The following is a 16,283-nucleotide window of genomic DNA, read 5'->3' as shown; positions in this document are numbered from 1 at the left end:
CTGTTGTTAGCTGACAGGAGTGGCACCTGGTGTGGTCTTCTGCTGCTGTAGCCCATCTGCTTCAAGGTTCAACGTGTTGTTGGTTCACTGATGGTCTTCTGCAGACCTTGGTTGTAACCAGTGGTTATTTGAGGTACTGTTGCCTTTCTATCATCTTGAACCAGTCTGTCTATTCTCCTCTGACCTCTGGCATCAACTTTTTACCCAGAGAACTGCCACTGACTGGATATTTTCTCTTTTTGGGACCATCCTCTGTAAACCCTAGAGATGGTTGTGTGTGAAAATCCCAGTAGATCAGCACTTTGTGAAATACTCAGACCAGCCCGTCTGGCACCAACAACCATGCCACGTTCAAAGTCACTTAAATCACCTTTTTCCCCCTATTCTGATGCTCAGTTTGGATTTCAGTAGGTTGTTTTGACCATGTCTACATGCCTAAATGCACTGAGTTGCTGCCACGTGATTGGCTGATTAGCTATTTGCGTTAATGAGCAGTCACTCAATCCACAAAGGAACACACAGTTCATATTCAGAAACTGTGACTTTAAACAAGTCGCAAGCAATTCTGTGAAGTTGTGATGTCACAGCTATACAATATAAAGGTAGAATCTGCCGCCACAGTGCCATTTCAGTCATTCCCAGCTGCAATGATGATACAAAGGTGCAGAGTGCAGATGTGGAAGACCTGAAAGCACTGGCTAATCAAAGCAGACTGGGCTTTTTCGGTAGGTGGGCTTAAAGAGACAGGCACTCCAGACAGAGGGTAAATTATGGGTTTTTTTTTTTATAATTAAAGCATGCAAACATGTTCTAGTAGAAACCCCAAATACAAGCATGAACCTGAAAATTAGCATAATATGTAACCTTTAATATTTTTAGCTGAGGGAGATGCCATGTTCTACTGGCACTTTGTTTTTTTTCCTTTGGTTTGGTTTTTATTCTGTTATTAATGGCAAATATATGATGCCTCGCCCTCAAATTATCAGCACAGGTTCTGTCAGTAATTTACAAGTGGCAGTCTGGGGCATGCAGAGGTTAAGTAATTAAGAGGGTAAGTAATGGATACTTAATTTTAGTCATTACTTTTACAAGTCAGCACAACTGTCAAACGCTGAGCTGTCAGGAGCTCCTCAGCTCAAAGGCTTGCCTAACATCACACAGGAAAAAACAAACAGGGAAAAATGCTTTATTTTCTCCCATGAGACCATGGAAAAATAAACAGAGACGATCACAGCTGAGTAACGCATCGCCTTAAACGAAGACGCCGTTATGTCAAACGGTGACATACAGCATGCTCGTCTCTGAAATATATATGTGACACCAAGTTAATGAGATATCAAGACTGAGGTGCAGCACCTCTTAGTTTATTGAACGCCCTGATCATTGACTGAAATAAGAGAGATGCATACATTACCCCGTGACAAGCCTCACCCTTCAGCCCTTGCCTGGATTTGCGTGTGTATTGATGTGTGCATGAGAAAACATGTTGGTGTGCAAAGCATTCTGCTTTTTGACATGTGTTTGTGTGTGCGTGTGAGTGCCCCCACACGTCCGTGCATCTCTGTGTGTGTTTGCATTTATGTATTTGTGTGTGAGTGATACCACAGACAGCTCAGACGCTGACCCGTTCTGACATATAATATTATTCTGCTGCAGGGGATCGAAACTGAAAAGGAAGAAAATCCATAGTGCACAGGAGACGATGGTGACAGAGTAAGAGGTTTATTGTGAAAGAGAAAAGGCCTGAGAGAAAGAGTGAGAGCGGGAGAGGGGAAAGCAGCACCAGGGAAAGTAGAGAGAGGGAGAGAGAGCATGACACTGAGGGGAAAAATATATCAAGTTCTTAACCTCACAGGAATCAAATATAGCAAAGGGGACTGGATTGAGGGAGACAAACACATCCAAATAACTCAAACGGAGACAGAGAACAAAAGATGTCTGAGTCTGACTGACTCATGGGGTCTGTTAATCACATCATGGCCTTCCAAATAGCCCCCAGCTTGAAAATACTATTCCAGGTACCGTTCACTGGCTTTCAAATATATTTGGAAGCCAGCAATATATTACGAGAAGAAAGTTTCCACTTTGAAGGGAATTTTCTAGGCAATTGTTTCAGTTTCCTAGCCATTAGGTGTTTCAAAGTGAACTCAGGCTTAGTTTATATATCTCTTTGTAGCAGACCTTGTGAAAAGCAACTGAGAACAAGAGTTCATTTACTCTAGTCTGTCACATTTCCTGTTTTTCTCTATGTGAGAAGCTCCAAGGTAAATTATATCTCACCAATTTTTTATGAAAGGAACATGCATTTTAGACACAGCGTAATAAATGTAGAGCGTTAAGTATATTGATGTTAAGTTTGCATTTATAGTATTGTGTTTATGAATCATTAAATAACACAATTTCAGTTTCACTGGAGGTTTAAATTAAAATCAAACACGGCAACAGTGTTGCTGATGGTGCCACTGCAGCAGAAAACATCAGCTTGTGTCAATGCAGCTAAAAGAGAGGGACGGGCATCGATTTACCACTAGAGTGCACCCTGTAGCCTTTAACACAATGTAGATGAAGAAGAGACTGACAGACAGACAGAGGGGGACGCAGAAAGGGAAGAAAATAAAGAGAGGTAGAAAGAGAAAATATAGAGAGGGATGTAAAGCTGGGGAAGCAGAGTAGTATGAGAACATAGAAGGGTACTAACGTAGACATTTGTAAGTAATCGGCAGCGAAAGAGATGCAGCGGAGAAAAAAAAAAAAAAAAAATCAAGGGAGACACAGTCGGAGGGAAAGGTCTGCCTCTGTCTTGTGTTCTCTCTCTTTGCTGCTGTGCAGTGCTTGCTGCTGCTCTGGGAGGTATCACCTCTGTCATGTAGAATTTATCCATGAAAACCAGATCGTCTCTCCACCCTGTGTATGACCAGCCCCTCATGCAGTCCTGTCTCCTGTCACTTCTGCCTGCTCACATGCTGCTGCCATTGAAAGGTAACCTTATTTTATAGGACTGACTCATCACAGGGATTTCAGTGCCAGTGGCTACTTAAAGAATCATCCACCCTTAAACACAGCTCCTGGAAATGCATACCAGTAGCCAAAACACCTTTGTGTAGCTACAGGACAACTACTGTTCTTTTACTCTAACTCAGTGGTTCCTAACTGGTCCAGCCACAGGGTCCTTAGTCATTAGCTCAAGGTCCACACAGTTTAATATATTCAGCACCATGCTTAAGTTTGGCCAGGTTGTCGAGGTACAGTAGTTTGCTGTCTCTGTCATGTAGTAGTAAGTACTCACTCTCCAGCAGGAAATGGCACTTCAAAATAAAAGCTCTGTGCATTCCTAAGTCACCTGTGGTCCATTTAAAATGACCACAGACCCACTTTTGGACTGCGACCCACCCATTGGGAACCACTGCTCTATATTATGAACTTATCTTACCATCAGTACTGCCATCATTCCTTTTGCGGACACATTAAATCTTAGTGAATTACACATTACTCATCCCTTTTTCTTACAGGGATACTTAACCCCAGAATCAAAAAGACGGATTTTCCCTTTTATCCATAGCACTATTTATAAATCTAAATTATTTGGGTGTGAATTACTGAATGTCAGAGATATTAGCCGTAGAGACGTCTGCCTTCTCTCAAATATAATGGAACTAGATGACACTTAGTTTGTGGTGCACAAAGTGCCCATTAAATACACTTCAAAATATCAACAGCAATAAGATAATCTACAGATTTATTGTAAGCAGTTCAATGTAGGAACTATTTTCTTTCTACCAAACTACACCCCCAAACTGTATCACCGCACAGAGGGAAGACGTCATCTACTCATGGAGGAGAGGCTCATGCTTATGACAGTACAAGTCATAAACATTAATCCCATCCTTCTCAGCTGAGCTGTAACATGAGCTAGCTCAATAGTACTAGGTGCAACCAGGTCTCACTATGAAGTTGTTGAAATCTGGTGCTTGGGCAGTGACTTGTGGCGTCAGACACCAACGAAAGAAGGCGTGAAACGTTGACATGATATGTGGCTGGTTGCCGTATAGTTTAACAGCACCTGGCGACATCAGAGGTAAACACGGCGGGGCAAGAACGAAAGTTAAGGCGGTGAAAGTCTGACTGGGGCGGGCTGGAGGGGTGGTGGATGGGCCCAACAAACACCAACTTTCACCCGGGAGAGTAGTGTTTGCAGTCAAACCCTGTTCTTTTTTCCTAAACCGAACCAAGTGCTTTTGTTGCCTTAACCCAACCACATGCGTTTGTTGTGAAGGAAAAGAAACACTGTGACGTAGTGTGTTTATTTTTAAAGAGACAGTATGTCAATGTTAAAGTGTATTTTGAAAGAAGACAATGCACGCAACAGGCAGAACTTGACACAGTGTCCCAGAACATCAACAGCCAGGGTATTTTGCACCCTGGACGTGGAAAGTCCATGACGAAACCTCAATAAGTGACGAGGTTGGAATTAGAACGTGTTGCTAGGAGAGCTAACAATAGATGCACACCACTCTTTGCGTGGTGATATGGTTGGCTGTGGTGATATGGTTGGTTATGGTAGAAAGAAAATAGTTCCTTCATGAAACCACTCACAACAAAGTCTGTAGATTATCTTGAGTATCCAAGTCATAATTTCTGAAAAGAGACATTGCTGTTACGTTTTTTAAATGTAGTTTTGGTTCTTTGAGCACAACAAGCCGAGTACCATCTAGTTCCTTAATATTGAAGATGAGGGACTCATCTCTGCGCTGATATATCCAACACTCGGCATGTCACACCAAAATAATCTAGATTTATAAACAGCACTACAGGTGAGAGGAAAAACATGTATTTTCAATTTTGGGGTGAACTGACCCTTTAATACTACTGTGCTACATGTACTTGTGTGTACTAGGTTGATAAGGCAATGTGCACCAGGTCCTCCTTCAAAGCAGTGGGTGAAGTGGTTCAATCTGTGAATATGATCAGCATCCACACATGCTTTAAATATATTTCAGGTCTGATCATCCTCTAGTTGGTCTGATGCTGCAGCAGCCACACTTGTTAACTAGCAAACAGCAGACTGGTGCTTTTCCCCAACAGTGTGATGTCTGTCAGTCTCTCTGGCCATGCACTCATTGTAAGCATTATGCAGACTCTGTCTGATTGGTCAGCTCCACATCACGCTGGAGGCTCAGATGATCAATATTGCTGTTGTAGTGATACTGCAGTCACCTCTGGAAGCTGGGATGTGGCACTGATGTACACACAGGGTGAAACTGATCTATCCCACCACTCTCTGTAGCCAATCAGTGGAAAACAACATAGAGCTTGACTCTGTACTTGTTGGCCTGGCATGTTGTATACACAGTGGCAGCAGATGGCATAACAAACCACACTGCTACCTCATATATTGCAATGATGACACATTCTAATGTTTTTTAACTCCTCAGCCTAGACAGCAATCCAGAAAAGGCTCTCTACAGCCGATATCTCCAACACTCTGCATCCTAAACATAAACAATCTGGATTGATAAACATCACTAAAGGTAAGAGGGAAAACATTTTAGATTTAAAAGTGTACTGTCCCTTTAAATTTTAATTTTATTTGAATACAAAGGATATGAGAATTTTACGAGCCCTGCATTAAGAACATGAGCATTTTATTCATTTGATTTACAATATTATGATATGTTGTATACTATAAAAATATGTATGCCAGTTCAGTTATATCAGAGGCTGTGTGTGTTTTGCCAAGCTGCCGATGTCAAGTTGGTAATCATGAGGATTAATGTATCTTTAATTTATACACACAAAGCTCTCATTAGCATTAAACGAAAGGCATGATCCCGGACACGCTACTCACTAGTCATATATGCTCAATAAACACCTCTGCCAACGAGCAATGTGTGTGAGGGAGTGTTAATAGTTGTGTGCTTATGTGCTGTTATGTGCTGCATTCATCTCATCATTTAGAAAACACCACCCGCCACTTTAATCACTCCTCCTAACACTTCGAAAGCTTCCAATGCTGGCTTCAGTTCAAGTCTAATATATTCTAGAGGGAGGAGGGATAAAGTGAGACCCTCAGTGGAGGAGAGATGGGCGATGCGTACAGAAAGCGGGATGCGTGCAAATGAGATGCAGCAGTCAGGTATTTATGATGCTGGGTAATCACCAAGGGAATTAAGTATTTAACCATGCACGCGTTATCTGTGTATCGTTAACATCATTTAGATAGATTTATCCCCTATCAACACAGACGACCCTGCAGCATGAGCTGTATATCAAAACAGGACTGAGGCTGAGCTGTGTACAATAAGGATATACTGTATGCCATTAGAAAATTCAGTAAGCTGTGTTAAATACAGTAAATTCTTACTGGTACTGACATGACATCAGAAAAACTGCACAGTTAGTGCGCCAAATGTAAACAACAGGTAGTATGCGAACATAAATTTCTGGTCTAAAAAAGAAAATACACATTTTATCATTATTATTTATTATTACATCACATAAAACAGTTGCAGTGTATCCTTATGTGCAGAGCAATGTGATGGTATTTACCAGATGCCCATGTTATTCAGTGACAACAGCATTTGCACACAGTATGCTCTGCCATTGCCACGTGACTTATTGGTTTGGACATTTAGCATAACGTTGGGCAGCAATGCTCTCAAGTGAAATTGCTCTCTGTAAGAGCAAGGATGCATGACAATTCTTTCAGTGTGATCACATTACAAGACTCCCCTGGTTTCCTGGGCAAATGTCACCTTATACTATCAAATATGTACAAGTCAAGTTAACGCACGACATGATTTTGCCAAGCAGGACATGCTCCCGGATCAACATTCCGTGGCGTTCCTGGACCAACTTTGCAATCATTGCTGCTCCTGTACTTCTTTCAAAATTCCTTTACTTCAGAGCCAAGCTAGTTTTCCACATTTCATCTAATACAATTAAACAAATCCTCGGTAACATTGAACAAAAACCTTATAAGCCACTGCATGGTTAGGCTATGCCATCAAGTAAGTTTGCCAAAAGGCTAGAATGTTAGCAAGATAGCTTGCTAAGTAGGTAGGCTATGCTAACAAGCAAGCTGTTCACAAAAAGAGAGTGAGGAAATTAACATTTGTAGTTGCAAATTCCTGCAATTAAGGATCATCGTCATCATCATCATCACGCTGATTCTGGATAATTTGTTTAAATCAATATCGACAAAGCAATGATGGTCCTGGATCAACAAACAAATTATCCAGGGTCAACATGGCATCAACACGAGCACTGCAATCTTGCAAAAAATAGTTTTGAATAAGCTATTAAAAAGGAGGGACAATGTGTCTTTTGCTGGTCTTTGCAACTTTACCCTTACTCTTAACGTTAATTAATGAATAGTCTCGCCACCAGACAATCAGAGATCTCCACCTTCTGATAGTCTGGGGACACTCCTTTCTAAAGTGTGTTTAACACACCGGCGAAAACGGCCGGCAACAAAGCAACGCCTCTTGCATTTTTGAAAAGGACACGCCCTCCCAGAAATGTGCGCTCCCCCTTTTCTCGTCTGCAAGGACACAAACACACAGAGAGCTTGAAAATGGATGCCGAGAGATTTAACTCTGTTTTATCAAACGTGTGCTCAGTCTACAAGATTGTGGAAATGAAGGACTTGCAGCGACTTGAGCCATTTTGTACCGCTACACGTGTTTCTAGTGGGACTATGTTTACAAGCACAAGAGTTCAGCGAGCCACTGAAGGACCGCCCTGCGGATTTACTATTGGTTCTGCAACGTAGGGAGTTTTTTTAAACTCTGAAATTGTATCCGCCCATCTAAACACAAAATCAGGGAGAAAGTCATCAGTCTTTAGTTAAGCAAAGCGTCTAAAGTCTGACTTGTGAGTCTAATTAATGAACAATATTTTAGCCTATTGGCAAGCTTATTTGTTAGCATAGCCAATATCGTTAGCAAGCTAACTCGCTGACCCTGCAGTCGCTTATAAGGTTTTTGTTTAATGTTACTGATGATTTTGTTTAATTGTACTAACTTCAATTTGAAAAACTACCTTAGCTCAGAGGAAGCACAAAGGAATTTTGAAAGTACAAGCAGCACGCTGATGATGTCAGAGGGCTGTGATTGGTTGATTCCAATGTTGGGTCAGGAATGCAATGTGGGTTCTTGATCCAGGAACATGTCCTGCTTGGCAAAATCACGTCGTGCTCAAGTTAACAGTAGATGTTATTGTTGGCAAGAATTCTAGTTTGACCCCCTAACAAAGAGGTTTAATATGACTGGTTAATTGTTAATTGATTTACATCAATATATCTGGAAGATATGATACTGTAGATATGATAAAAAAGACTCAATACAAGTTTGATTTAAAACCTGTGGTGACTGAAATTATTAAGGGCATTTAGTAATTTGAGTGTGTTCTCAATTGTGACAAGGTCAGGTGATGGTAAATGATGGCTTGAATGTGAATGCTTCGCACCGAGTAATAAATAATCACTTTGATGTTGCCGCTTTTCTGCACCTGGTCCTGTATTCAAAACCCTTCGCAGGAGTCATTTGACTCCAATGTTTGTTTTACTAACCACAGTCATTTTACTTGTGTCACTGGCCCTTTGTTCAGAACTGACAACTAATTAAAAAAGTAAAGACCTACCTTGCGAATGCCTTCTTTTGACTCCTCAACGTTATTATCTCCTCCTCCGGTGCGGTTAATCATCCGCCACATCTGGGAGTACATGGGATCTCTCTCGAAGGGGTTCATAGCCTTGGAGCGCACCTGATCGTATACTGCGGAGTCCAACACTGTTCCATAAGGCAACTCTGTCTGCTTGGATAAGTCCTGGAGGGACCTGGAGAGACAAGTGGTGAGAAGAGTTAGTATTCACATTGTTTCTCAGTCATCCATTCACTGTGAGCATCATGCAGACTCTGCCTGAATAGTCAGCTTCACATCACAAATGGGGCTCAGTTTATCTCCTGGGTATTACTGCTGTGGTGAAACTGCAGTCACCTTTTAGTTGTCTTTTTTTGGTGGCTGTAGTTGTTGTAATGGACGTAGCAATGCAGTGTTTTTAACAGCATGCTGTCTGTGCAACAAGTACCCACAGGGACAGCAGATATCGAAGTACACTGCCATATCATCTACTGCAATGATCACACTTTCTAACATGACTTTGGAGTAAAACTGTTGAACAATGTCAAAAATTAGGAGCTTATCCTTTTGTCCAATGCCAGTCCAAGGTAAGAAACCAAAACCAATATGACTCCATGCTCACACACAAAGGGCGGCTGTGGCTCAGAGGTAGAGCGGGTCGTCCACCAATCGCAAGATGGCACCTTGTGTGGTAGCCTCGGCCACCAGTGTATGAATGTGTGTGAATGGGGGAATGGGACTCAAAGTGTACAAAGCGCTTTGAGTGGTCGGGTGACTAGAAAGGCGCAAATGCAGGTCCATTCACCATTGACATTACCTCACTTTTTTTTTTGTATCTCTGTCTCTGTCTTCATCCATAGCAAAACCCATGCACGGTTCAGGCTATTACACTTGGCTTCTGTTTACCAAATTCTGTGCTGTTGTATGTTATCTGAATGACCAAAGACGACTGAGACAGTTTACGCTGTTTCTCTTCGCTGATGGTGCTGACGTAATTGACGTAGGTCCTCTGGTATGCTTGTGAAGCTCAGGGACTTGTCATACAAACATCAGTTTGCTGCGGTGTCCATGTTTTGGATTGGGAGTCGTGAATAACGACTCTGATTTATCGACTACCGAGGCCCCCATTGGTACCAGTCATGTCACGCTATCTTGTTGGGAAGGGGCAAAGTTAGGTAAAATTTTGGTGGGGGAAAAAGTGGCATTTGTGGTTATTTCTGCTATTGTGATGCCCGCTATTTGAAATTCAACACCATGAACTTGGCATGCCCGAGCAAAATCTGTGTGTGTGCATATTGGCGACTGCCATATTGGAAACTGCTTCCCCTCTGCCTCCTTCGGAGTGGATGTGGATGAGGGGCCCAATTTGGAAAAAATCGTCCTCCTGTGCATTATTCCTAACGGCTAGCCTGCTCACATACTCTAGATGCTCCACTGTATATCACAGCCTGCAATCTAAAACTAAACCATCACTTTCTCTTGACACTGGGGTGAAAGAAGAACAGCATTGAGAGCATTTGCTCATCCACTGACCTGGATTAAATCTCTAACTGTGGTGCTTCTGGCTTGGCACTCTTACGTTTGCATGAGGGGACATGGTGAATGATCAAGCCTTTGTTACTGTCTTGGTAACTCCCAGTGAGAGCCGATTAGGTCTGCAGAGGCGGACATTGGACGGTGAACAGAGCATTCATGAACTGGCCAGCTGTACAGTGGATGACAATATTTCTTCCTTTATAACTGAGTGATTTGGATCTAAACTCTCCATGGGCCAACAGTGGGAGTTGGCAGCAACATGTAATTGACATGGAATAAAAATAGAAGAAGGGGAATTGGCCATTACCAACAAATGTGAGAAGAGTGGGGGTGGAAAGCAGTTTAGACGGCACACGGCTCCAAGTGCTGAGCAAGATGGCTTGGCTAACTGCACATGGTTTATATTTACAACTATATCAAGAAAAAGGGAGACACGAAAAAAGAAGTCGAAATGAAAAAGAACATGAGTCAGTCTTGCTTGTATTTTTATTTTTTTATTTCTCTCTGTCTAGTCCCCCCTCTCTCCCGCTCTACCCCTCACCCATAAATTGCCACCTCTGGGGGAATACACAAGCTATTGTTAATTATAATGCAACAGTGCTTGGGTTGCCTCTCAAAGAGTTTGGCCGCTGAGAAATGTAATGGAGAACCATTACAGGAACTAATTACTGTTTGTTTGTTAAATGGCTGCTACATACCACCCATGGATTTGAGAGACACACATTTTTGAAAACAAAACATGCACACAAAAATGCTCAACATGTCCTGCTTAATGAAGAACAAGTGTACAGTATCTTACTTCATTAATTCTGTTGTAATACACCCACAAAGCAGATTTAACAATAGGCACACATATAAGTGGATACAGTTTGCATTATTACAAGGCTGCTCACTCAAAACACACACATGAAATAACACATCTGGGCGTTTTAGGGAAAGTCGCGGCTCTTGCGGTTGTCTCCCTCTTACTTTCTCATGCCCTCCTCTACTATCCCTCTGACCCGGTCTAAAACGAAAAAAAAAAAACCTTTGAAGATTTTAATGAACTTTGCCGTGAACATGAATCTTTTATTGCCATCAGTTAATCTTTGGCCTTAATAATCTCCCCTCCCCACTACTCCCCTGTGAATATGCACGCCTGTCAGCACACTCTGACCAGGATTCCCCCTTTGTGAATTGTTTTCACTGGGTAGTAACTCTGGGCTTGTTATTTAAAGGTGTGAGCAAGTGTAGGAGGCAGGGAGAGGGAGAAATATGTCACGTCTTAGAGATGAGTTTAGATTTTACTGAGACAAAACAAGTCCTGATTACAATGTGTTCACAGTGACTTAACCTCGATTAATGTGTCCAAGTTTCACAGGAGAAATAACCAAAACTTATAACAGAAAATATTCAGGGGGAATTATATGGTGCAAGTTTCACAACCAAACAGCGCCTATCCAAAATGCTCGCCACAGAGTATTGGGAAAATGAAAAACAGTCCCCAGTGTTCATCCTTTGATATCCCTGAAATACAGAACATCCTGTTCAATAGTTATTATTTTGTTGATTGAAGGTTGTTATAAAGAACAGCCTCTGCTTTGGCTACAATGCCCAAGTGTGATGTTTTCATATCACCTACAGTATTTCCACAGACATATGAGAGGATGTCATGTCATACGAAGAAGGGAAATTTGGAAGAGTGGCCAAAAACCATGACAGCATAGGAGGTGTTTACAATAATTAATTTTAATCAAACATTATAAAATGTCTGGTTTTTAATATCAGGGTCTTGTTCATGTGTACGGGTAGAATGGAGCGTGAGATGGACCGAGGCTTTGGTGCAGCTTTTGCAGTGATGCGGGCGCTGTGTCTGGACCGTCGTGGTGAAGAGAGAGCTGGTCCATCGACGTCCCAACCCTCACCTATGGTGATGACTTCTGGGTAGTGACCAAAAAAAGCTGAAAAGGCTGAAATGAGTTTCTTCTGTGGGGTGGCTGGGCTCAGCCTTAGAGATAGGGTGAGGAGCTTGGACATCTGGAAGGAGGAAGGAGCCACTGTTCCTTTGCATCGAAAGGGGTCACTTGAGATGGTTCGGGCATCTGATCAGGATGCCTCCTGGGCACCTCAGGTTTGAGGTGTTCTGGGCACGTTCAACTGGTAGGAGACCCCGGGGAAGACCCAGAACATGCTGAAGGGACTACATATCTCATCTGGCCTGGGAACGCCTCAGGGTCCCCCAGGAGGTGCTGGAAATTGTTGTTGGGGAGAGGGACGTCTGGGGTGCTTTGCTTGGCTTGCTGCTTCTGTGACCTTGCCCCACATAAGCAGATGAAAATGGATGGATGGATTTTCATTTAAACAGACACTGACCCCCTTTACACCTTTACGCACAAAATGTATCTTGTTCCCAGATTGTATCTAGAGAGGTCCGAGCAGTCTACTCATCTCAACAGCTGAACGCAGTCCATATGGGCCCTGCCCCTGCCTGCTTGAAAAATGTTTTAATTATTTAAAATATGTATATAATTACATAGGGTTGCATCATATTGTCTGCATTTTCAGAGACAATACTGGTGTAAAAATGATCTTTGCTGGTCCACAGTTTTCTTTCTTACACACTTCGAGCTGTCAGGAAGATTTAGAGGGCAGAGCAAGGTCGATAACGATGAAACAGGCCTAACTGATTTTTAAGACCGTGATCGACAGAAAGAAGACACTACAGATGAGGGAGACACCCTGGTACTGTTAGTATCCAATGATAGAAAGACCACCTTGCCGCCACAGCTTCAGTGTCAACTAAAGGGGGGGGTGGGGAGGGGCTGCTAATGCAATGGTTTGAAATAGTCACTTGCAATTACACCTGTACTTTCATGTGGTCAAGCACTATGAGATTGCAGTCTGATCACCCAAAATGCATTTAAATCAAAGTGTAATCTTCCTCCATGATTGATTATGTTGTCTCATGGAGATACGCATGTATGCTTTTTGTGCTTTATAGTCTTTTTGGGAATGTTTGGTGTGAATCTAGTGCGTGCATGTGTGTGTGTGTGTGTGTGTGTTTGCACACACTTGCCTCTCTGTCCTGTGTGTATGCTAGCTCATTTTGCAACCAATTATATTACCCCTAAGCAGCTCAATGAGCAAGTAAATGGAGTGAACAGCAGCTGAATGTATCCTGTGACAAATAGTAGCGTGTGTGTGTGTGTGTGTGTGTGTGTGTGAGTGTGAGAGAGAGAGAGAACGAGACAGAGGGAGGGAGAGGAAGACAGACATAGATTAACTGCATGTTAATCAGATGGTATGTGTGTGATTGCTGTGTGTACATATTTGTTTCTGAATATTTGGTCATCTTCGTTGAAATCTATTGGTAAGACTAAGGCAAAACCTATTAAACGTTTGAGGGGAACACTGCGTACAACTAAGTGGTTGGTTTTTTTTTCAGCTGTTTTCAATCTATCTTTTATTTTGCTGAAAAGACTTAAGTTTCTATGCCACTTTGTATTTTATAAGTAGGTTAACAGACAAACTGTTCCACAAGTACTTGCAGAGAGTCAAAGGATGCACTTTTGTTTTTTTCAAAAGCCAAAAGACAAAGATGATCTTGGCTCCGTTATTCTGTAGGGAAATTAATTTGGGTATAGGCAGTAGAGCCTTGATCAGTTCATTAACTTTTTAACAAATGGCTGTTGAAGCACTGCAGACAGCTGTGCAACCTTGAACAACAAGCAATCTGTGCGGACCTAAGCCAAAACCCAAAGAGGTTTTTTTTTCTCCCCTCAACGACTAAAAGAGGTCTTTAGAGTACGCAAGTTAGATTTTAATGCTGTTAAAGTTTTGTTTATATTTGCATTATCTGCAAATATTAGAGGAGTTTGGGAGCTGCACAGTCATAGATATGCCAGTTTTATTATCACAAATTAAAGTCTTATCTCTATATGTTATTGGTGGTCAGTGTGAAGCAATGCCATTATGTGTTACTCTTCAGTATTTATTCATGTTTATTGTGTACTTTTACAGTAGCTAGCTTCTGCACTGCTGTGAAAGTGTAATAATCACAACTGTTCCATACACTTTCAAAAGGGACAGTGCAGCTACAATCCCTTTCTCACCAACAGAGGGCAATAAAGTAACAGTGTGACAGTTAATCTTTACTGTATGGCCCTTTAGAAAACATGCAAAACTTTAAATAACCAATACCGCTTTTTGACAGTCAGGGGCTAGACTGGCTTGGCTTGGTTTGGTTTGGGCCGTCATCCCAGCACAGCAGGGATTTGCATTTCCATTACAACAAGGCTACCTTCTTGAGGGTGTGTCTTTAAGTGTGTGATGCCGTTTAAAAGCAGCGGGCTGCTCCATGGCTAAAGTCCCCTGTTATTTTTGCTGCATGTGTTTTTCCACAGCAGGGCAGGTAAAAGAAGTTTACCTGTTGGAGGTGAGCTGTTTGCAGAGGTGCAGTAAGAGCCTGTTGTCTGCAGCTCTTCATCAACATCTCACTGTGGCTGTTCCTGCTTTCACTTTCCTCCCTGCAGTATTGTTAGACTCGCCTTTATTGAAGAGAAGCTGCTTACAAAGTTCTGCCAATACAATAATAATACATTTCATTTCCTATAGATTCCTCACAATAAAAGTCCCTTTTATTGTGATGTATAAACTTTCATTGTGAAGCAGCAAAATAAGGAAATGTTGAGTTTTCGAGCAGCAACTTCACACAACTTCTAATACGGCTGATAGTAAATATGAAACATTAAAATAAAGCAGCTATCGAAAGTTAAAAACAGGACGCAGGAGAGAAACTAAACTTCAAAGAGATTCAGTTAGAAGCCACAAGGTGAGTAGAGTCTCGCAACATTCACACTTGTTTAGGGGGGAGAATAGGGGTCGGCTGCAGTCAGCGAGACATCACCGCTACCCGCTTGAGGGCGGGCGGCCCGGCTTTTGGACCACCTCCAGAGAAGGTCCATCTCCAGCGTGGTTTGGCACGGCCCATCTAAACTGACAATGTAAACACAAGCTTCAGCGCGGCCAAGAATGACAAATGAGCTGCTGACCAATGGGAGCACTCTGCTGTCTTAACAGACAGGAGCCACTACGATGCTCAGATAGACAACTGTAACACCTGATTGACTTTATTGGCAATCAGTAGCTACCATGATATACGATGCAGCCCTGTGAGATTGAGCCAGGAAAGGAAGCTTTTTATCTGCAAACCCTTCATCCCTCTTTCAATCTTCCCATCCTGACCAATTCTTCCGCTCTTCTTTCCTCTCTCAACAGGTGCCCCCTCTTTTCTCTCATTTTACTCCTCCAAAATCCATTTCTCATTCAAACTCTTCACCACTGCCCAACCCCTTCCCCTCTCTCCCCTTCCCTGCTTCATTCCACTCTCCTTTTTCTACCTTTTCCCCCTCCTATTCTCTGCCTCTCTCCTCCCCTTTTCAACTCAATCCGTTTCATCTTTTCTTCCATGTAGTTCCTCTCTTTATAACACTTATACCGTTTTGTCTCTCTCTTTGTATGTTGCTCTCATGCTCCCTCTCTTTGTCGCTCTCCACCACCATCCCTCACTGTTTTCCTAAAGGATTCACACTGAAATTGAGGGAAAACATCCAAGCGTGAAATAGTCCAGAGAGGGTTCTGAACGCTCACTTGTTATTTCATTTCCAGGATGAAACAAGGGCATTAATACTTAAAAACCCTGTCTGTCCTGACGGCTCACTGAGACACAAAGACGAGCTACGCCTCCATCCTTCCCCGGCCCTCTCCTCCCTTCCTGTCCATGCGTTCGCTTTCCTGCTCTTCTCCATACTTAACAAATTCACTCTCTCAATCAGTCACTCACAAAACCATTTGCTCTCGCTCCATCTGCGTAATATGTTAATCAAGTATTCATCAGATAAAAGTGCACGCTAATCACAACATCACAATCCTCTTTTTTCTCTACGCTCGGCTACTCTCTTCATCTCTCCATTAAGGTTTTTGTTATGCTTTACGACTCCTCTCAGTTTGTTTTGAGTATGCTCCCTCTCGGCACTCACCCTGCCACCCATCTTTGGAGACCCAAGGCCATGTGGGTGCTGCTGTTTAGGTGGCAATTATGCCACTAATGACCCCAGAAGAGTCAACAC

General features: G+C 42.4%; 1 protein-coding gene across 1 annotated transcript in view; it reads right to left on the bottom strand.

Moving 5' to 3' along the window:
* Nucleotides 1–16,283, bottom strand: part of grid2 (glutamate receptor, ionotropic, delta 2) — a 703,051-nt gene that overhangs the window by 80,202 nt on the left and 606,566 nt on the right. The window contains exon 13 of the mRNA XM_050052029.1: nucleotides 8,641–8,836. Coding sequence (XP_049907986.1) covers nucleotides 8,641–8,836 — 196 coding nt within the window. The remainder of the gene's footprint in view (nucleotides 1–8,640; nucleotides 8,837–16,283) is intronic.

Source organism: Epinephelus moara, chromosome 8, assembly GCF_006386435.1.
Source record: "Epinephelus moara isolate mb chromosome 8, YSFRI_EMoa_1.0, whole genome shotgun sequence".
Taxonomy (NCBI): Eukaryota; Metazoa; Chordata; class Actinopteri; order Perciformes; family Serranidae; genus Epinephelus; species Epinephelus moara.
Note: the sequence above shows the minus strand (reverse complement) of the source record. Positions and strands in the feature narration are given on the sequence as shown.